Source organism: Bombus impatiens, unplaced genomic scaffold (assembly GCF_000188095.3).
Source record: "Bombus impatiens unplaced genomic scaffold, BIMP_2.2 scf_0133, whole genome shotgun sequence".
NCBI lineage: Eukaryota > Metazoa > Arthropoda > Insecta > Hymenoptera > Apidae > Bombus > Bombus impatiens.
In genome coordinates, this window is record NT_176552.1 from 735713 (window position 1) to 757903 (window position 22191).

The 22191-nt window shown below is 29.9% G+C and overlaps 3 protein-coding genes and 1 long non-coding RNA gene across 6 annotated transcripts; 2 read left to right on the top strand and 2 right to left on the bottom strand.

The window, feature by feature from the left end:
- The first annotated feature begins 37 nt into the window (after nucleotides 1–37).
- On the top strand, nucleotides 38–6046 carry LOC100743249 (tetratricopeptide repeat protein 7B). 3 transcript variants are annotated; one of them, XM_012381452.3, is made up of 15 exons: nucleotides 38–371; nucleotides 964–1115; nucleotides 1226–1394; nucleotides 1817–1879; nucleotides 2698–2880; nucleotides 3183–3312; nucleotides 3455–3591; nucleotides 3676–3914; nucleotides 3997–4185; nucleotides 4258–4436; nucleotides 4504–4943; nucleotides 5032–5270; nucleotides 5371–5475; nucleotides 5560–5651; nucleotides 5752–5890. In XM_012381452.3, exons 1-15 carry the CDS (start codon nucleotides 248–250, stop codon nucleotides 5882–5884), a joined length of 2574 nt encoding a protein of 857 aa, XP_012236875.1. In that variant the 5' UTR covers nucleotides 38–247; the 3' UTR covers nucleotides 5885–5890. The 3 variants fall into 3 exon arrangements, with proteins under 3 accessions (XP_012236875.1, XP_024221040.1, XP_033174872.1); XM_024365272.2 differs by lacking the exon at nucleotides 1817–1879 and having other exon boundaries at nucleotides 5752–6046; XM_033318981.1 differs by lacking the exons at nucleotides 5371–5475; nucleotides 5560–5651; nucleotides 5752–5890 and having other exon boundaries at nucleotides 5017–5155.
- Nucleotides 6047–7046: 1000 nt separating this feature from the next.
- On the bottom strand, nucleotides 7047–8543 carry LOC112212211. The gene is made up of 2 exons (XR_002946029.2): nucleotides 8178–8543; nucleotides 7047–7933 (listed from the first exon to the last, which is right to left on the bottom strand). It is a non-coding gene; the product is annotated as an uncharacterized LOC112212211 (long non-coding RNA).
- A 3797-nt stretch (nucleotides 8544–12340) lies between these two features.
- Nucleotides 12341–17318, top strand: LOC100743490 (calmodulin). Its single transcript, XM_003486791.4, has 4 exons — nucleotides 12341–12576; nucleotides 15636–15810; nucleotides 16070–16312; nucleotides 16474–17318. The coding sequence occupies exons 1-4, from the start codon at nucleotides 12574–12576 to the stop codon at nucleotides 16500–16502; spliced, it is 450 nt and encodes a 149-aa protein (XP_003486839.1). The 5' UTR covers nucleotides 12341–12573; the 3' UTR covers nucleotides 16503–17318.
- Nucleotides 17319–18337: 1019 nt separating this feature from the next.
- LOC105680300 (GILT-like protein 1) lies at nucleotides 18338–22177 on the bottom strand. The gene is made up of 4 exons (XM_012381476.3): nucleotides 21823–22177; nucleotides 21111–21289; nucleotides 20313–20633; nucleotides 18338–20201 (listed from the first exon to the last, which is right to left on the bottom strand). The coding sequence occupies exons 1-4, from the start codon at nucleotides 21935–21937 to the stop codon at nucleotides 20112–20114; spliced, it is 705 nt and encodes a 234-aa protein (XP_012236899.1). The 5' UTR covers nucleotides 21938–22177; the 3' UTR covers nucleotides 18338–20111.
- Between the last annotated feature and the right edge of the window lie 14 nt (nucleotides 22178–22191).

Genomic DNA, 22191 nt, shown 5'->3' on the forward strand with positions numbered 1-22191 from the left:
CGCAATTTCACTGGTTCTTAAACCAACATGTTTCACGATGCATCGTATCTAGACTTCGCAGAATCAGTGACATAACAGACAGTTCAAAATAGTGTGGCACGTGCTTGAAGTGGAAATTGTCATACGTGTATCTTTTATGTTGTACCCACGCTTCTAACACTGATGATCGATATATTACATTACGTCTTGTTGAATATTTCGAAAGAATTTAACAGCGTATTTCATTCTTTTTCTTACGTGAATTAGAATGACTAGTAAAAAAGGACACACCCTCCGAATTGAATCAGAAATCGATAAAAACCGTGAGGACGGAAATTGGAAAAAGGTTATAGAATTGGCGGAACACCTGAAAGTACAGTACCCTAGTAATGGTAAATGTTTCTTTTTCTCGTAATGTTTTAAATAATCAGATTTACATGTTCAAAAATTTTTTTTTGATAAAAGATTTGATAAAATTTTATAGTAATTAACTGTCACGTCACGAGTTTCGTAACCTGTTTATGTAAAAAGAAGTTGTTAAGTCATTTCACGAATTATAAGGATTACATGTATTATCAATCAAACATAATTGTAGTAAAATGTCATTTGATATAAATCTTCTTAATTCAACACTTTTTTAAATTTAAATTTATCTGTTTGTTAATAAGTATATCTGATTTTAACAAATACTGATAATTGTCAATAAGAATATTTTTTATGCCTTCTTAGAAATTTATTTTTGACTTCGAAAAAATAATATATCTTTCTTATGAATTTTGTATTATTGAAATCTTAAATGAGGAAAATTGTATACAATTTTATTTAAGTTAATGTATTAAAAAATGAACATTTATATCTATATTTAATAAACATTTCATATTTCTGAATATTTTAATACCGTTAAGAAAATTTAATTTCATACTAAAATATATAAGATAAAAATATATATCCAAAATTATGTATTCATGGTGCTTTTGATTGTAGAATGTTTAGCAAATTTTTTATGTGGGGAAGGAAGATTAGAAAGCTTTTTAGAACAAACTCCACCTATAGATGCCAACATTGGAAAAGCTAGAAATGGACTACAAGAAACTAGAAAATACTTGATCCTTGCAGCAAATGAAAAAGATAAACAAGTAATTAAAATCATAATTAACAGTTTTTAATTGAATAAAAGATAAAAATTTATGAATCTGGTAATTTTAACTTTGTATGAATAATTAATAAATAATATTTTTAATTATAGGCTTTGGTTGTATTGGATGCACATTTACTACTTGGTAAATTGCATTATGCAATGGGGATGTATGAAGAAGCTCTTAAACATTATCAACAAGCTGAATTACACACACTTACAGAAAAACCATTACCTTGTAGAAGCCTACGTATTATTGCAGAATCATATGCAATTAAAGGTTTGCATCAGATATTATTTAAATCATTTAGTACGTTGCTAGTATGTACTAGTGCATTATTATTTCTAATACCACACATAATAGCTTGCCAGTTGAATAAAGGAATGATTTATATCTATCATAGTTTGGTGTCTTATATATTTCACTTAACAAATTTCTTTTTTAATAATTCTGTACTTTAGAACATTAAATATATGCTGAATTTGATAGTATTGCACTTAATGTAATTATTCTAACAAAATTTAAAGAATTGCATATTTTTTTCTTATTTGTAATCTCTACTAAGTATAAATCATCTTGTACATCAGCCTGAAGGTAATACCTAATCAAAATTTAGTTACACAAGCAATGATTTTTGAAAATATTTGCTGTATTTTGAATACTAATGTACAACTTAGAGAAAGAAAGACTGTTTACTTTAGACACAGAGAAACATTTATCCTGCCGAAGACTGCGCATTATTGCTGAGTCGTACGCAATTAAAGGTTTGTATTTTGCTTCATTTTTATTTTTTTTATTTGCCATGTGTAAGTGTATTCCATTTTTTAATTTTTGTTTGACTATCCGTTAAAGTGTTATTGTATGCTTTATCATTATACAAAACATTTTTATTAATATAATAATCCAAATCAAAAATATTTTCATTAACTTTTAAAGGTTTGAAATATATGTTGCCTTGTCAATATCATTTTCATGCTTAATTTTATTACTTTCAATAATCTAAAAAAGGGAAGATGTTCTATTCATGGTAACTATGTTTCCTTACTTCTGTTTAAATTAATGTTTACTTGCATCTTATCAATATTGACAACTGCTGCATGATAAATGTATACTGTTTGAAAACATTCATTTTTTCTGTTTGTCTGTTAGACATCCTCTTATAATATTTATTTTAATTAGTAGTCATTTTATAACATATAAAAAGACTCTTTGCATGTTTTATCGATGATAACTACTACATTTCAGTTGAAACAAAAAATTAATAGTTTATACCTACTGTGCTGATGTCTTATGCAAAATGAAAATAAAGCTAATATACCTTCTGTAGATAATTTGATTGTTATGTTTGTATATCATAAACTTTATCAATGCATATAAATAACTGTAAGTGTATTGCATAAAATTTTATGAAATAAATCTGCTTAAAACAGTGCTTCTTTTTTGCTGCTTCTCTTATTCTCTGTGAATATAATATTTGTGTATTTAAAAATATGTACCTTAATATTAAAAATTATTGTTCTATTATATTCATACCAATCCTTAGACAATAGATCCTTTTAATAGATGTTTTTATTTACAACAGGTCTTTGTTTGGAAAAGTTACCACCAAATTCTAAATCAAAATATAAAATAGCAGAATGGCAAGAACAAATCATCAAATGTTATGAAATTACTGGGGACCTGACATTGGTGTATTTACAAGAACAAGAAAAACTTGCAATGCAACATCAAAATGGCACGTCTACCGTAAATAGTAACAATGCAGGTGATGATTCTTTTCAGCACATTCTTTTCCATCAGACAATGCTAATTGATGCTTACTGTTCCATAATTAATGAATGTATGAATAATATTTTGATTGGTAGTCGGGATATTCACTGAATGAAAAACAGTAGTAGCAAATAAACTTATTTTATTATTATTAAAATAAACATATTTTATAAGAATGTTGCATTAACTATGTTTATTTACATTTTTTCAGGTGATATTATAGGGTTGTTGGTGGAATGTGACAAAACTTGAAATTTGGGTTTTGTAGTTAATACCTTAATATCATTTGATCAACAGGTACATATTCCTCTCAGTCTTCGTATTGTTCTACAAAACATATCGGGCCAATTTTGGAAACTGCACTACAAAGGGCACCCATATTGTACATTCAAACTGGTAATATTCAAGGTGCAATAAACCGATACAGGTAATTAATTGTTTCTATTAATAAAAAATGCAAGGAAGAAAATGATAGCAAGAAGATGACAGCAATAGCAAATACAATTTAGAAAAAATATTTTAACAATTAAATAAACAATCTTTATTCATGAAATTCAATAACTTATAAGGGAAATTTTATCTGCTGTGGAGTCTACAACTACTCAAAGTCTTAGAGTTACTTTAACAAGACAATTGGCAGAAGTATTAGTTCGAGGAATTAGCGGTGCGGAATATAAAGCTCCAGAAGCACCAAGTGATTCGACAGGTAATATTATTAATAAAACGATTGTTATTATGATAAAATTCGAGATAAAAATAAAATATTAAGTCATTATTGTACTTTTCCCAGATTCTCCTTGGAAGCCAAAGAAATATTTAGGTCCTAATATGTTTGTGCCAAGAAATGAGTATGAAGAAACAATTCTGTTATTATTAATAAGTGAAGCTATGGCAGTTAGAGATGCTGTCCTTAGTCAATCTCCAGAATTTAAAGATGCAAGAATACATGCTTTTGAAAATGCCACTGCAGTATATGATCTCCTCACAGTAGTCGTTGTAAGATGGAGTCAAGTAGATTTGCTATATGAGGTAATTAGAATAAAGTAAAAGAAAAATAAAGACTCAACATTTATTTCGAATGAAAGTTTAATTCAATTTTATATCTTAATAGTCATTTGAAAGGGCAATGAAATTTTCTCATGAGGAAGCCCATGTATGGACTCAATGTGCATTATGTTTAATTAGTATGGGGAGATATATGCATGCATATAGGGTTTTGAAAGTAGTAGCAAGATTATCACCACAGAAGGTAATGCCTTGTCTTTTAGCTGCAAGGTTGTGCTATGAACAATTAAATATGGTAAGGATTATGTTTTCCTATAAAATAAACTACATAAAATAATATACTAAAAGCATATTCGATTAAAAATAGATAAAAGAAGGTATTGAATGGAGTCAAAAAGCACTTCAAAGAGAAACATCAAATTCTCAAGGAATGCAATCAAGATGTCATCTCTATATTGGTATTGGTCATAGTATTCTTGCTACAAACACTATAGTAAAAATGGATAAAACCTACCATACCAAAACAGCTTTAGAATGTTTTCAAAAGTATGTACAGTTAAATATAAAATAAAGAATAAGTTACGTATTATAGTATTATACATTTACTTAATAGGGCGCAACAGTGTGATCCAAATGATCATTTAGCTGAATACTATTTAGCACACGAATATGCAATTAACAGACAAATTAACGACGCAATGGTTCATGTAAAAATTGCGTTAAATCTTCGGGCAGAACACATTCCATCCTTGCATTTATTGATATTACTGCTGTCTGCACATAAGCAATATTCAGAAGCATTACATCTAATAAACAGTGTATTAGAAGAATATCCAGATAATTTAAATTTTCTTTATGTAAAAGCACATCTCGAATTACAAAGTATCGGTGGTGAACAAGCATTGTTCACCATAAGACATATGCTTTTACTTTGGAAAAATTTGTATGAAGATCAAACTAACGCTAATTGTAATGAACAGCACAGTGAGAAACGCAGTGAAACAAGAAGTGTTTTTCAACTGTATGCTTCTGAAATGTCTGATAAAGACTCTAGTATGTATTTAGTATCTTTTCTCTAATTTGTAATTTTTAAAATTAAATTGTTTTATATAAAAATTTCAAATAGCAAAATTTTAAATAGGTTCTGTACATGCACAATCATTGGCTGCTTCAAGAGTAGAACAAGCGTTATCTGAAGTTGCATCATCACTTAGCTCTTTTACCCCAAAGCCTGGACCACAAAGAGCATGGCTATTACAATTACAAGTTTGGTTACTACTTACCGAAGTATACCTAGTTTTAGATCAGCCAAATGGTGCTGTTCTTTCCTTGCAAGAAGCCACGAATATTTTTCCACTAAGTCACCATATTATGTATACAGTAAGTTATATTATCAAACAAAAAACTAAAGATGAATACTTTCTATTTTGCATAACTTCATTATCATGATACAATGTATTGAAGCTACTTTTCATTCCAGCGGGGTCTTCTTCATGAATATAAATTGGAATATATGGAAGCAAAGCAATGTTATCAGAATGCAGTTTCAATTAATCCATCACATATCAAAAGTTTACAACATTTGGTAATGTTTATTGTAATTTATAAAATAATAGCTATTACTGTGTGAAATAGTATACAATTTTTTAACGATTATTTTTATTATTAGGGATTAATTTATCACTATTTGGGAAGTCAAAGGTTAGCTGAAAAAACTTTACGGGATGCTGCAAAAATTGACCCAAATTCTCATCAAACATGGTATAAAAATATTGATTTATTTCCATTTATATTTGAAAGTGCAATGGTGTAACTTTTAAATAATTATACTTTTAGCCGAATTAAATCTTTTTATTTGTAGGTATAATTTGGGAAAAGTGTTGGAATCCTTAGGTGAAGTAGAAGCAGCAAGTGATTGTATGGCAACAGCATTGGAAGTGGAAACCACAAATCCAATATTACCAATTCTCTCGATTCCAGTTACATTTGAATGATTTAAAATTTTAATTGTTTAAATATAATTAAGGACAAATCACAGTTTATTGTGCAACATTGGCATTTGTTTGCTCCTGTGGCAATAGTACCTGCTTATCTCTAAACTGTTGCATTATTGTACAAATAAATGAATTCTTTAAAAAGTATTAGAATTATGCAAATAATTTATCAATAATCAATGTAAAAATCTCTAATAAAGAAATAGTTATAAGATACAAAATTATTATTTCTTTAGATTTTTTGTAATATTTAATTTTAAATGTTTTCTACAAATAAATTTGTTATATTTTATAGATATATTTATATTAGATAATATCAAACAAAATACTAGAAATAGGTTTATAAATATTTATTTTTATACATTATAGTTGTTACACTATTTTTATCTTATGATATTCTACTATTATATATTTATTCTATACCTTAACGCTATATTGTTAATATATAATTAAAAAAACATTAAGGTTAAAACCAAATGACTGTAGAATAATAATTATTCAATAAACATTCTAAAGGGAATGTTATTTCGTACGAATTACGTTCCGCTAAAAAATATTTTGTTAAATATAAATCAATTTACTTTTTATTATTGAAAATGCATATAATATAGGTTATAATATAATATAGGTTATTTTCTTCTGTTTGCACATATTGTGATTGAAGGCAAGGGTTTTTTAAAGCTACTAGATAATGTTAAATAAATTTATTGAACATCTTACAAGTTACAGTTGAATGTGTGCTCTTATAATTTATTACGGTAGAAATATTTTTACAGTGGATATTGATTGATTAAAATAAATTCTAGACTTTTGCTACAAATATTTATAAAGTAATATTTTTTAAATAAATATCTTTGAAGGTTTAATATTATAAAAATTTAATAATTATATATATATCATATTTTTTAATTTCAAAAGAATTTTAATAAACAAAACAAATGGAGAAAGATATACATGAAGTATTAGAGAAACGAGAATAATTACGATACAATACTGTATATATGATATAATACAAAATTCGCGTAACTTCACGATAAAATCACTAAAATTTAATTTACTCAGAAGACTTCATAAAATATTTTCACATTGGTGAATGATGAATTTTTCTAAAAACTTACTGTATACCAACAAACTATCGTACAATATTTCTATATAGACTGAATTTAAACGTTTTTTATTTAGTACAATATTGATATTACGAATATAGTATCATTATTTCCTTAATCACGCGTACAAGTATTGCTTGTAATATCATTAATTAAAAACAAAACGTAACAAGAACCTTCTAACATTTTTAATAATGCAATCCAGGAAATTTAATAATCGCATAAAGTTTTCAATTTTTTCGAATACAATAAAGAGACAGCATCCTCTGCTATATCAGATACATATTCAAATATAAAGCGATTGAAAATGAACATTATTTTGTAAATTGAACACGAAATAGTCTTCAATATTGTATTTTCTGTGAAATTAACACCAATTAGGCGCTACATCGATGTACGTAAGGTATAAAATTAACATTCTTTGCCGTGACACCCATTAAATTCCCTTCCTTACCGTTAATCGTGAACGCCGCTGTGCGCTTCTCCATCCCCCGTTCCGTCTCTTTTTAACGAGATTACGAGACTCCCTGTCCTATTCTATCGCGTGTCGCATTGCGCGTTTATTCGTGCGCAGGCTCACTGCAACTTAGACACAGAACTTTTTCGAAAACCTTGCTTAACAGCAGCTAGGCCCTTTGAGGAACTGCGTCATGAACCCATATTTTCTGTGTTCTATCAGGTCGAACATCGATTTTTCCCAGTAACGATGCCCAAAAACAGTGTTCCGTAGATACTGTTAACCCGCGGAACGTCGTACCGCGTCACGTTTAGCGCATCACGCATCTGCAGAGCTTACGGCTATGCGTAATACAATCGACCAACTATTATCATCTTACTCCTTTTTTCTTTTCATACTGGTCGAACGATACTTAGAGAGGGTTACAAGGCTCTACTGCATTGAACTTATAAAGATGTAGTAATACTGAACGTATGAAAGACGCAACTGTAATAATTATATAGGTTAGGAACTTTGACATCTTTTTTAACGTACAAGATACTTAAATACGCTTATAATAAAAGGGGGAAAAAGCGTGCTACAAAGGATAATAGTAAATAACGTAAATTAAGTCAGTGATTGTTTTTTACATAATTACAGTGGAAAATTTGTTTGTTTGCTGATAATACATTAATAGAATAAAATATGCTAAAATTCATTGCGAAAAATATTCAAGTAAACGATATTTTACCTTACTAAATCTAACCAATGAAAATATTCCTTTTTTATATTTAAATGATTTCTTTTTTACAGTAGTTAGTTTCTTTCTGCAAATATTTTATTTACTACATATTGTACTTTTACAAAATATGAGGCAATAGCTGTACAGAAATATCGTAGAACCAATTTCTGCTTTTTTTCTTTCTTGTATTAGAAGTTAATGCTTATTATTGCAAAAAAATTGAAATTATATGGTTAGTTATTGGAAATTTTTGGGAAGAGGATTACGATGAACAAAAAATTCATTTAAACAGATATCTCGTACATATTTTCATGATCAAGGTGTATTTATGCTTGTTACTGATACTGATCTTTATATCGTAGGTTCTTTTGACAAATCCAAGGTGACCTTGGTATATTTTCAAAAAATTGGCGTGGAGGAATCGTCACTTCCGTTAAGTAGCTACATACGTGAACGTTCTTTTTTGCCGCACGCATGCTCATCGCTTATTATTGATATCGCGAACATCGTGCGACGGCGTTACCGCATATCGGTCACGGCCACCAGCGAAACTGTTAATTATCTATTAGATACGAACGAAGTTTACGAATATCGATACTTAAGCGACATCGTAATTTTAAATGAATTAAGAGTTTTAGTATACAGGAAATAAGCGAACAAGTCATTTACACGTCGATGAAGAAAACCCGTGTTATATTTTATCGCACCGTGACTAGATTAGCATTTAATAGAAAGCTGCACTTGCAACCATATTACAACTTCATTATGATAATCAATATTAAATAGTAATTACACTATGCAACAGTTGAACAAATATAGCAAAAATATTGTGTTATTAAGACATTACTTCATTTTCTTCAATAAACTAGGAAAATGATATGGTGTAGAAATATTTCGAATTATGTATAAACAACATCTGTACTTACCTTTAATTAATTTGTTCTTATCATAATAGTATAAATTATATTATACATTTTGCAATACACCATATGTCTCGTCTTGTACATTTAAAGAGTTAACAACTATATATTCATTTTATAAAGTTAATAAATGATCACTTTATCCGCACCTAGTTCATAATTTAGAGAGCTAGGTTATGTAACTAAATAAAATTTCATACAATTACAATTATATTTTTAATCTTAAAAGTAGATGCAGCAAGGTAAACGATAAGATAGACAAGCTTATAATCCATAACTGATATATGATTATGTTGTATGACGTAACATGGCATAACAGTATAGTATATAATATGTAGTTAAAGTAATATATGAAAGATTCTATTTTATTATATGTTAGAATTATGCAAATTATAACTTATTTCTCTTCCGAATTAATTTAAAATCTATAATTATAAATGTTACAGATTGTTAAACGTAATTGTTTCAAGAATGTCTAACAAAGGTTTATGTATCATACTTAGACAAATATCAAAATATGTATAGTATTCAAGTATAATATTATGATTATCTTTTTAATGATCGAACAGTAGATTATCTATAAATGTGCCAGTTTAAGAAGGAATTATGTACACAAATTCTTTAATGAGTGCAGTTTTGTCTTTTAATACTAAATTTAAGTAGCAATAACTGATTACGATAAATGAATACATGTCATTTTAATTATTTGGTCTTGGAAAATCTAATTTTTATGTGAAGTACAATTGACGAATTACTCGCTATATAATGTTGGACATACCGTTGACGTAAGGAAATAAAAAAAACAAAATAACTCTGAAACGTTGTAACGTTTGAAATTACCTGGAACCTTTTAATTGCAAATGCAACAGAAACAATTGGTTTATTGGACATTTCCTTTTTTCCTCTTGCATAGAATCGTGGATTCGTCATTCACATTTTTCTCCCGCGCGTCATGCGATGATCGTATTCAACGTAATCAACCGATACATTCTCGTAAATCGAATATCTATCCTTTTAGTAAGGTGTTCAGTCTCCATTCTGCCTCATCATCTTTTTTTTTTTAAGATATTCGTAATTCTTATGATGACTCTGACTAATACAGAATTCAGTTTAAGATTGACTTACCTATCTCTATTTCAGTGGACCTAGATTATTATACAATGCATCATCAAAATAAGAAACGTAAAATTCTCAATTTTGTAATTCAGTTTATACTAGATTAAATTTTTAAAAATTATTGCACAAATTTACGTTCAATTCGTACTTATATGATAAATTATTCGAAGCAGATTGCAATGTCATTAGATATTCCTATGAAATTATTAAATAAATAAATAAATTATTCTGATATATGAAAAACGTAAAGAAATGAATTAACAACGTGTTGTAAATTGTATCATGCGAATTTAAATTGCGTTTATCCATTGATGTAATACTATGCAATCTAATTAAATTTATGCACATCGTTACATACGTACAAAACTGAATGCTAATTTTTTTACAAATCAAATTCTTTCTGTCTACGAACTTATCTATTCTTCACTTTATTTCCATATCTTTTGCTCCGACCATTGAGAATGTTAAACCCTCCTAAAATTATACAGGTCAAAATGGAACTAAAGCACTAAGAAGAGCTAAAATTTTTTGCATAATTCAACGATGATAAAAGCTCTTTCGAGAGGCATCGCGAAAACAATTTGTCTCGCGTTCTGATCTTCGAATTTTAATTTCAGTATCGTACCCGAAAAAGAATCTACGAATAACTGCAGCAAAGAATAAATTTTGGGAATTAAATATCACAATCGATAGTTGTTTCTTGGCCTGAAAACGGCATTCGCCTAATCGCACTATATTCTTATATCCAACGAACGTGTACGCGCATTATTTTTATTTAAGAAGATATCGACCGATGCTATGAAAGGACATTGAAACCGCCAGCACTTCTGGGGTTAACGCAAGGGATGGTCCACGTGAAATAGGCCATCCAAATATTTCCTTTCCATGAGAATACGTGAGAATAGCATCGATGAATTTTTTGTAAAAATTTTATTGTAATACAAAATTTCAATGAAAAGTTTTGTAAATCGCGCGTAAGGAAAAATAAAACTTCAAGGAATAGAAAAAGGTAAGGATTTATATTACTGAAAAATTATTCCAATTCGCTTTATTTACCTAAATTAGTAAAGATATGCAAATATCAATTAACATGTCTACTATAAATAAACGAATGAAAGATACAACTCTCTAGGGCATGAAGAAGTTTGATTCAGTGATAAAGTATTCGAAAACGTTTCCTATAAACTATAAGCATTAATCCATCGTGACCCAATATCATTCGCAGGACGAGACAGCGAAGCAGACTCAAGAACCTGTTTTGCACCTGACGACTGTCATGTAAGATGCGAATTTCCGGTCATTCCAGAAACTGGAGTTGAAATCGGAAGCTGACTAAAAATGACGAATGTCATCGGGATTATGATACCAAACGAACGAAATATCGTTGCAGCAATTATTCTTGTCAGTAGAATAAGCTACGATAGCTTAGGGCTTAGGGGACTAACGATATAGAAATCGTAAGAAAGCGAATGAAAAGAGAAAAAGAGAGAAAGAGAGAGAGATAGAGAGAAAGAAAAAAAGACAGAAGAGAAAAGGTAAAATGGAAGAAGAAAATAAGCATAAGATAAAGACAAAGATAGCAAAGGGGAGGAAGAGAGAAAAAAAGAGAAGGGATATGGTAAAGAAGAGAAAAGGAAAAAGAGAGAGAAAGAGAGAGACGTAAGGCCTAAACGCAGCCGAAAAACGCGCTCATTGACCATTGCATTCGAGCCATCTCTCGCAGGGAAGCCCGGCTTTGACCCGGTAGCCGGCGGCGGCACAGTCCGCGCGGCTGCCTGACGCATTGCAGGTGCGCGTCGGCCAATCACAGGCCTGGTTAGTTCGCCCGGACTTGTCCTGTAAACACGACCGCACCCACCCCGCATGTAAAGCGGATTTGCACGATTGTCTATGACGACCGTTCTCTACGTTGGACGTCGTGTCGTTCCTACTTCTTCCCATTTGTCCAATTAAAAACCAGTCGTTTTTTCAGGGTTTTCGCAGAGGAGAAGCCGCACGGAACTATCTGTCGATCGCGTAGGAAACGACGCAGCGCATCGCCGCGTGAACTCCCCTTAACCCCCGTCTAGACCGTCGACCAATCAGGAGACACCGTCATGTAGCCCGTTAGGGGCGGCGTAGTGATACCTGACCGAGACAAGCGGCAGAGAGGCTCGTACACCGAGAGAGAACGGTGGACTCCATTGCTGTTCGGAGTGCGTTTCTCGTCGGCCGTGTCGTATTGCGTGTCTGTCCGCGCTTTCGTGCACACAAGTTTTACTTTCCACGTTGGCCCAGAGAGAGATTGTGAATAGTATCCTTTGTGTTCAGTGCCTAAACCGATATTTCAAATCGTCGAGCGTACTGAGATATAAAAGAACCGAGCCAAAATGGTAAGTCGAATATGCTTTCTTTCCTGGTGCGTGTGCCTATGCGGACGTCGTTCAGCGGTCCCTCGCCCTCACCCTCCTCCTAGGCTTTCGTTTGCCGCATTGACGCGTCGAGTGCACGTGCAACCTACCGATACGCATTTATTGCAAAACTTCTTTTTTTCCATTTTTATCCGATTCAAAAGATTTCATTTCCAGATCCTATGATATTTTTCCACTTTATCCCACGTATGTTTTTTTTACCTACGCACTATTGCAATATTACATTCGTAATGGCCGGTATGCGGAGATGGACCGACTATCGATCCATTTCTACTCCAATGGCTTACATACGTTTTTCTCAGTCTCTTTCGAGATGTCATGAATTGTGAAACTTCCTCCGATAAAAATCGCAAAAAAACATCGAACGATCTAAACAGGAAACAATGATTTTTCAAATCTTCCGGCCAACCGTCAATATACAGCGTTATGATAAGGCGCTACGGTGAAAACTTTTTCAGAGTCAACGTCGTTCGTATTACGTTGTGTCATGTATCAATGTAATGTGTAACGGTACGTTGGAATATCGAATGACGCGAGAAAACCTTCTTAAAATCGTTAATTCACAACTTTTATCTACATAAAATACCTTATCTTTAGATTATCAAATCTAATGAGATAATAATTGCTATCGTATTTCTTTTTGGATACATCAAGGAATTCCAATTGACGATAAGTTACTAGCGCTAAATTCGAATAAATACATTTCTTCATTTATTCGTCAAAAAAATTCAAGTTTTATGTGAGATATTTCTAAACGTAACAATAGTAGTTGCATATACTAGATAAAATCTTGTCGCTTATAGGCTTGATACACCTCAGTGTCGTTTTCGTTTCGAAAGGAACTTGTTTTCATCATACAGTACAAACTCCAATATTTCATCCAATTTTTATCTTGTATCTAACAGGTTATTTTTTCGTAACATTTTTTAGGATTAAAGTACTTAATGAAAGAGTACAATAATCTTGTACATTTTCTTTTATCATGCGTAATCCGTTTTTTTCGCGATATTCAATGTTTTTCTTATATAGCATATAGTATTCGACACAGTCAACCGTTACACGGTATACCTCACTATTGATTTTCGCGGTCTCTTGCTGTTGCGCCAATTTCCCTGATTCCTTGTACGTTCTTGCATTCATCTTCTTCTAACGATGATTTCAATTAACTTTTCACAAAAGTTAATTTTTTTTAATACGAAAATATAAACATTAAATTCTACATTTTATTTTTATACTTAATCACGAGAACTTTACTTAACTCACAGTATAATATAAACACATTTTTTGTATATTTTCTAATTGCATAAGTTCAATTTTTATGATTTCAAATCAAATAAGATCATACGCTATGTAGTATTCAAATTTTTGAAAATATTTTCCATTTTTAGTTGCAGTTTTATGATGTTCGACGATGTTGGTCGATCGTCTTACCGCATAACCTAAAATATAGATACGACCATTCTAAAGCGTTTCTTAAGCATATAAATATTTAGTTTTTATAAATAAACCTTCAGTTGTATTAAAAATTAATTATACTCCAACGTAATATAAACTTTTTTAGTTAGATTCTTAACGAATATATATATATATATATAATATTTGCGCCTATATATATATATATTTATATACATATATACTTTCCTTTTAATAAACAACTGAAATATTAAATATCGAATTATTAGTTTATTTATGATATTTGTTTTTATATAGGTCTAGGTGCTCAATGGATATTTTTGTATAAAGTATATAGAAGAAAGCATAGTATGTAGTACATATATATATATAAATATATATTTATATATATATGCACAACTGACCTATATTATAAGGTGTTTTATTCTAGAAGTCATAGGCTGATTTAAAACAACTTTTTATATTAACAACTGCCTTCTTCCTTATCATTTATTTAATAGTTGTTTGTCTATAAATACAAAAAAGTATTTAATTCGTTATTTTATTTAGGGATCTGATTATAGCAACAGATAATTATTTCTTAGATATTCTTCGACCGCAACGAGCTTATGGTGAATATTTATTGATAGTTAAACAGCCACGATATGTATTTTATTTAGAACTAAGATTGAATGAATTGGATTTCCGATGAAATAAAACAAATACTTTAAGTTTAATTGGTTGTTAGATGTATACACTTGCGATTGAACGTATACAAATGCAAGCATAGCTTCATTTGAGAAATGAATTCTTCATATAGTATAAGTTTATCGTATGGTTTGACTTAGATTGAATCTCGGTTGTGTGTCTTGGTTAGATGTTTGATTGAATCTAATTCGAGTAAGAATCGAAGCTTCTTCGAGCGTTCAAGCTTCGCTCTACGATTTTTCAAAAATACACGTTGATTAGCAGGTGTCTTAATTTTCCAATCAACGGTATCCTAAGTATCTCGACCCCCCCCCCTCCCCTCGCGCTTTTTCTTAGTGAGGGTGGGGCAATACCTGAACGGACGTAAAGCGTTTCTAGTTTTCAGCAAGGTGGCGGCATTTCCTCCAGATCGAAACATCGGCAATGCATCAAAGAGCGTTATGCATTAAGCATGAAAGAAATGAGAAATTTTACAGAAAATAATGTTCATTGCTGTCAGGAATTTTACTCAAAAATAATCTTTCTTTGTAATCGTGTTACGAGTCTCGTCAATGAAAACTTAACGTATTATTTTTGTGAGCGTTTCTACAAAATATAGAATGTTCTTCATTTTCTCAGCATACACACTTACTCCATATGACATACTTCAGACAAAAGTATATCTTCAGTATATACTCATAACTAGCAAGTATATAAACAATAGAAAATATATATATTTATGTATTTTATAAAAGAGAAATATAATTCCCATTATTGCAACTAATAGAATGGTATTTTATGATATATCAAATTATTTGTATGATGTTTGATAAAATAAAGATCCCATGTAATTGATTTAACAAAATTTTAACTAGATTCTTTTAACAATATTATGCTAATAATGTGAACATGTAACTATAACTTTTATTTTTTATTTCAAGGCTGATCAACTCACAGAGGAGCAAATTGCAGAATTTAAGGAAGCATTTTCGCTATTTGATAAGGATGGGGATGGTACTATCACAACCAAAGAGTTGGGTACAGTTATGCGATCGCTAGGACAAAATCCTACAGAAGCTGAGCTTCAGGATATGATCAATGAAGTGGATGCAGATGGTATTTTACCCTAATCTTATTTTATAACTGACGTATAACTCATTGCATTGTTATTATTCATTATGCAATTTTTGTATATCTTAGATTGCATGTGATATCATCAGCATCATTTTCAAATCTATCAATTTAGATTATCATTCAATATATTTGCATAATGAAAGAATGTTTTTTTACACTGTTATCATTATCTCGTTGTTAAAAACATTGGAAAAAATCTGATTTCAGAAAAAATCAAAACTAAAAATACTTGGAATTGTAGGTAATGGCACAATCGATTTTCCGGAGTTCTTAACCATGATGGCTCGCAAAATGAAGGATACTGACAGTGAGGAGGAAATTAGGGAGGCCTTCAGAGTATTTGATAAGGATGGAAATGGTTTCATATCTGCAGCGGAACTCAGACATGTTATGACAAATCTTGGCGAGAAACTCACTGATGAGGAAGTTGATGAAATGATTCGGGAGGCTGACATTGATGGTGATGGCCAAGTTAATTATGAAGGTTGTGCAATTAAATTTATATTTACTGTAATTTCTAGATTAAATTACTTTTATCAATATTTCGTAAATTTTGATTAAAAGTTTTAAAGCATTTGTGTAATTTCTAAGTTTAAATTACATACTTGCAATAGTAACTCTAACTGTGTTATATTCTTTGTCTAGAATTCGTCACAATGATGACATCAAAGTGAATGCAACCTGTGTAATGGAAAAACTTGCAACTTGGAGTGGTGTTGACGTATTAAAATAAATCAAGAAACAAAGAAAAATATAATGTTAACAAAAACGAATCGACCAGAAAGTGAAAAAAATCTTGTATCTGGACGCAAAGATGTCTTTAAAACGCGAAAAGTCAACGTCCAACACGCGTTAATCATCATTAACGATAAGTAATACAGGGCAATTGTTTAATTAAAGAGTTATACCACTAAAAATCATTATCTCTAAATACACAAAATACTTAACTACACGCAACATAAACATAAAAATACATATTACACACACACATAAACGAATACAAAAAATATGCAGTACACACATAAACACATCTATACATAAAAGATGATTTATTTCCGTATAAAAAATATAATTATATATATATATAAAAATGTTAGATATATATATGTATAAAAAAACAGACGCGCATGTTTGTTGATGATAAAAGTAAATAGTGTTTCCCTACTTTCCTCTCTTTTTGGCCTTTTCCTATTTCTTCTCTGCACGTATCTTTGAAGACTTTCACATGCAAGTTTTCCTTGTAAATTCTACTTTTCAATGTATTGAAAAAAAGATTATTAATCAGTAGACAGAAGAGAGGAAAAGTATTAAAAGAAGGGAAAAATCTAAGGCTATTATTGCGCATTGTGTAGGTTCGTTTATTGATCGAGATAAGTTGGAAATTTATTCTACTTGTTTCTCGATCAAGAAGAACGTGCTTGTGTCATCGATACAGCATTTGTTGTAGCGAAAAGTTTTATCAGTAACGTACATGTTAAGCGTTTGTTTTACTTTGCCAAAGAAAATTCGGATTGGACATCGTTTTCCAGAGTTCGAAATATAATGTCTTCGACCTTTGGTTTATCGATGATTCCGTACATACTGAATTCGTTACTACGCCATAATGGATAATTTAATTCTTTTAATAGCTGAGAAATAGTATCAAAGAAAAAGTAATAGGAGGATTAAAAAAAATACGGAGTATCCTCGAGAAGTTCAGAGATGCGCGTAATGCTATCTTGGACCACGTTTATGAGATCTATGGAATCGGGTTATATCAAAGTATTGATATTTCTGGTGAAACGTCTCTACGCTTTTTCAGCTTTGTTAAGCCTTTGAAAAAACCTATATAATACATGACACGTATTATACATGTACACATATATACACAGACACACAAACGCGTACACAACAAAACATGTAAGACATATTTCACCAAGTGCGTTCTGTATCCAATTTCATTATAATCTCCCGTTTGTATCTTATCTCCACTGAGAAAGCCTTAAAACGCGTGCGCGTTACACAACGTCGACACCACTTTTGTTGAAATATAAATGAAAGCACACAGAGATAGGGATGAGGGATTAAAAAAGAAGTCAAGTCACAACAGTGATTGGTGCATTATATTTTCCTTCGCCCAGGGGTGCGTGCCAGTCTCGCAAGATAAGCAGGAGAAACTGGTGTGGTTTTGTGAGATTCGTATGATAATGTTAAGTACTAAGAGAAAAGAACGATCACCGAAAAGTGGAAACACATGCGTGTCGGTGATTCAGTCATTAATATATATGTAATATATATTATATATACATATATATGTATATATGCACACATATATACACATATATGTGTATATGTATATATATATAAAAACTAATTTACGAAGAAAAAAGGAAGAAAAGAAGAAAGATTCCTCCACAGTCCTTTATTATTTAATATTGAAGTGAACAAAATGAGAAGTACTTGTATTTCTGGTGACCTAGATCGCATTGATCATAAAAAGACAAAATAAATGTACCCTCATTTTTAGGTCACAACTACTCAATTCGTTTCCTTCATTAACCAATGGACCTCTCGTTTCAGCCATTTTTATCTTCATCGTCATTTTCAATGGCATCTAGTAATAGTTTGCCGACAAAATGTATGTGTATAATTCACTGTCAAGATTCGCGTTAACATATCTACGAAGTTTCATCGGTTCGGAAGCCTTTTATAGAGATATTAAGGCATACGAATCGCAAAAGGAGAGCTCTTAAAACTATTTTACTTCACTTGCGATCGTTCTGATAGTTGTTATCGTTATTGTGAACATAAAGTTAAAATTTAGTGATTTACGGCGAAAATGTTCTCACTTTGTAAAGATGCAAAAAAAAGAAAGGGAAAGAGGAATCACGACAAAGTCCTTTTGTAAATGGTGATATAGAAGTTACTCAAAGAACATCCCTATTTAAATGCTTAAACAAGTTATTGCTCGTTTCATCGATCATTGACGGTTAGTGTTTAAGTCTAAGTTAAAAGAATATATTCCAATATTTAATATTAATTTTATATTCGTGTCGCAAGTTATACATAGTCTAAACTATAATTTTATGAAAGTTCTTTACAGCGGGCGCTAAGAACCGATATTAAGTTTTAAAAATGAAAAGAAAAAGCAAGTCAGTATTGTATCTCAAGAATAACTAAAGCTTGAGATCTATTACAGAATCATATTCTCGTTTTCTTCAAGGATCGTTTCCCGAAACATTTATTCCTCGCAAATAAAATAGTGGAGATTCTACTTCAGTCACTCTTGTTCTCAATCTTTTGTCCGAAACTATATAAAATATTAAAATGCGATATTTATGAAACTCCGTCGTGACGTGAATAAGAAGTTATTTATTTTTGATGTTTATCTTTGAAAAATAATTCCAATAAATGTATTTATTCATTCGGCTAAAGAAAAAATATTCGCTATATGTTTTTTTCTCCTGTATTTGAGATTGTACATTCATAATTTCTATTTTATGTGAGATATTTTCCGCCATATCAAAGGCATACTTCACTTATCGTGCATGACGAAGCGACACAGTTTGTATAAAGTGTTGATATTAAGTTAATAAATTGTTCCCATACATTAAAGTACTGATTAACTCTTGTTTCTTTTAATGTGAGAATAGCAGGTTTTTTAGTTTACCAAAACAGATTTTTTTTAAGTATATCACCACTCTATTATATGTAACTCTTAATTTATTCAATTTATTTATAAACCCAAACGTAAAATGCATTATAACCGAGCAATCAAGTATTACTAATATTAACATTTTATATAATGACAAACAATTTTAAGTTAAAATAATATTGAACATCATGAACAAATTTGAAATATATATATATATATAGATCATTAATAGAAATAATACAACATAAATATTTTAGTTTACTATCAGTCATAAAATAAGTGTAATTTAGGGGCTAATGACCTAGATCTTTTAATTTGGAATTTTCAAACAATAATGCTACTATATGTTACATACCAGATAGTAACAATACGGAAATTTCAATATCTTAAAATAAATAAAATTAAAAAATTTTTTAAAATAGTTCTACAAAGTATTATATATGTACTTATACCTAATATATGCCCTTCTTTGATTCACTTAATTGAATTTTTACATTTTTAATTTCATTTCTTATTCTTAATAAAAAATTGGAAGGCATTTTTCGTTTAGATCTTAACATTCATTAGATACATAAAAATTTATGTAAAAAATATTGTATTTCATGCAAATCTATCAGGGAAGTATGTTTTATAAATACTTGATGTATCTTTATAATATACAACCTTCTGGCATAATTTTAAATTGTAGGCACACTTCATGTAGTAAATTTTTTAATATCCTTGCCTGATTCTCAGAATTCTGTAAATCCATATTTATTATAATATATATAGGAACAAAAATTTTTAATAATTTACATTGATCTGAATATATTATTTTGTGTTTTAAAATTTCTTGACTTAAAAAACTTACCTCATTTAATACAACAGTTGGTATGAAGGAAATTTGTGGTGTTAAAGCATTTGTTAATTCCCCATATTTAGCCAAAAGTTCTTTGCCCTTATCTCCAATAAAGCACTTAAAGATAGGATTATAATCTATGTTCATTTTTTTTGCACAAATTTCCATGATATTTACTGGCACTATGTTATTTTTAATCATACAAGATAGATACTCTAACTGAATGGAGGTATTCTTCAGGATATCTATGGAACATGCATGAATGATATTTGCTCCACATTCAATGGGTCCATGTTGGCACATAAATTCATACCCATTTTCTGTTTTCACAGTCTGTAAGAATTTTGTAAACTCAAATAAGCTTAGACTTTAAAAGTTCATACTTATTTTCATTTATCTCTAGATTAATCAAATATTTCCAACCAAAAAATAATTAAATATTAAGATAAGTAAGATATTTTCTAGTAATCTAATGTTAATTGTTACTAAAGTCAAAAATAAGATAATACTTTAGTTTACCAATAATTAGTCATTGTTTTAATTTTATATTGTTTCATGTTATTCTTTATGGAAACATATCTTATTATACATACGTTATAATGTAAAAAGTAACGTTAATACGTATTTAAAAAAGGGATTATACAGTATAACAGGATAAAAATATTTTACTATGTATACTATCTCTACTGTATCAATATCTGTAGAATAATAAACACATACATGAAAATCAAAATTAATATGTTACATTGTGTATGTATTGAGGAAACATACTGTTTTTAAATCATTTTTTCTCTTTATAAAGTATCCTACCGTAGCTTTCCCATATGGTATAAATTCCAACTGTACATTATTTGGAATTTTGTGGTACATTGGCAATAATTGTTTTATGAAAAAGTTGCGTGAATCTGGACATAGTGCTTCGTAATACACAGTTATGTGAACCTTTTGCTTACTCTCGTCATCTGTTAGCTGGTTGTCCTGAAGCTGTGCTATAGAAAACTTAGCAGATACCCAAGAAAATCGAGAAAGTTACATAATAGTAAATTAAAATTTTTATTTAAGCCATTGACACAAAAATAAAAATCTTATCTAATATTTTGTGTTGATATAACAGATAATTTCTACATTTAGAAAACAAAAATACAAATTTTAATAAAATTTCTGATTTTGGGCTTACTACAAATTTTTGCACATTTATATTTTTTACTTATTTAATGTAAATATGTGATATGTAATATAATAATGAGTAGAAGATAGGGATTGTCATCAAAACAAACCAAAAAAGCAGAATCCATAAGAAAAGCAATAAAGATATTATCTATCTATCTATTTAATGTAAAAAAAATGCATTTTTATACAATATTCTTATAATTGGAAAAGTTATTAAATCAGTTAATTTTAAATAAAAGTATTAAAGAAATAACGAATAATTCTAATATACAAATCAGAAACAAATATAATCTTGAAATATTAAATTATTCCATTTCGCATGACATTTGCTCGTAGATATATGGATTTTTACCTTCTATGCCATATTTCTCTTGAGTTAGATTCAACCATACTTTCGAGGATTGCCAAAGAAGTAAAACAGATATAGCAATCAATAATATCTTCCATCGAAAAATTCCTAGTCCCATTATCCGCAATTCTAAAGGTAGAAACTAGAACGATGGTACAGAATAAGTCTTACTTGTGATATAACAATTTTAAACCAGACAAGAAATCTGTGCTGTCACATCGCAATAAACATGGAAGTGAATTAACAATATTCCGTACTGCCTACATTCCAACCGAGTTTCATTTTATCATAATATAAAACGATACACTTAATATAGATAAGATAAAATTCGATCAATATATAGCTTACTAATCACATTCTTAAGATTATTTT

What these genes read in the sequence shown, in the direction of transcription:
- LOC100743249 (XM_012381452.3), top strand. Translation starts at nt 248, where the DNA reads ATGACTAGTAAAAAAGGACACACCCTCCGAATTGAATCAGAAATCGAT. An exon ending in AGTACAGTACCCTAGTAATG is followed by an intron (nt 372 to 963) that starts GTAAATGTTTCT and finishes TTTTGATTGTAG; the next exon opens with AATGTTTAGCAAATTTTTTA. An exon ending in GGTGCAATAAACCGATACAG is followed by an intron (nt 3,313 to 3,454) that starts GTAATTAATTGT and finishes ATAACTTATAAG; the next exon opens with GGAAATTTTATCTGCTGTGG.
- LOC100743490 (XM_003486791.4), top strand. An exon ending in CAATGAAGTGGATGCAGATG is followed by an intron (nt 15,811 to 16,069) that starts GTATTTTACCCT and finishes TTGGAATTGTAG; the next exon opens with GTAATGGCACAATCGATTTT. An exon ending in TGGCCAAGTTAATTATGAAG is followed by an intron (nt 16,313 to 16,473) that starts GTTGTGCAATTA and finishes TTCTTTGTCTAG; the next exon opens with AATTCGTCACAATGATGACA.
- LOC105680300 (XM_012381476.3), bottom strand. Translation starts at nt 21,937, where the DNA reads ATGGGACTAGGAATTTTTCGATGGAAGATATTATTGATTGCTATATCT. An exon ending in AGAGAAATATGGCATAGAAG is followed by an intron (nt 21,290 to 21,822) that starts GTAAAAATCCAT and finishes AGTTTTCTATAG; the next exon opens with CACAGCTTCAGGACAACCAG. An exon ending in TACCATATGGGAAAGCTACG is followed by an intron (nt 20,634 to 21,110) that starts GTAGGATACTTT and finishes AAATTCTTACAG; the next exon opens with ACTGTGAAAACAGAAAATGG.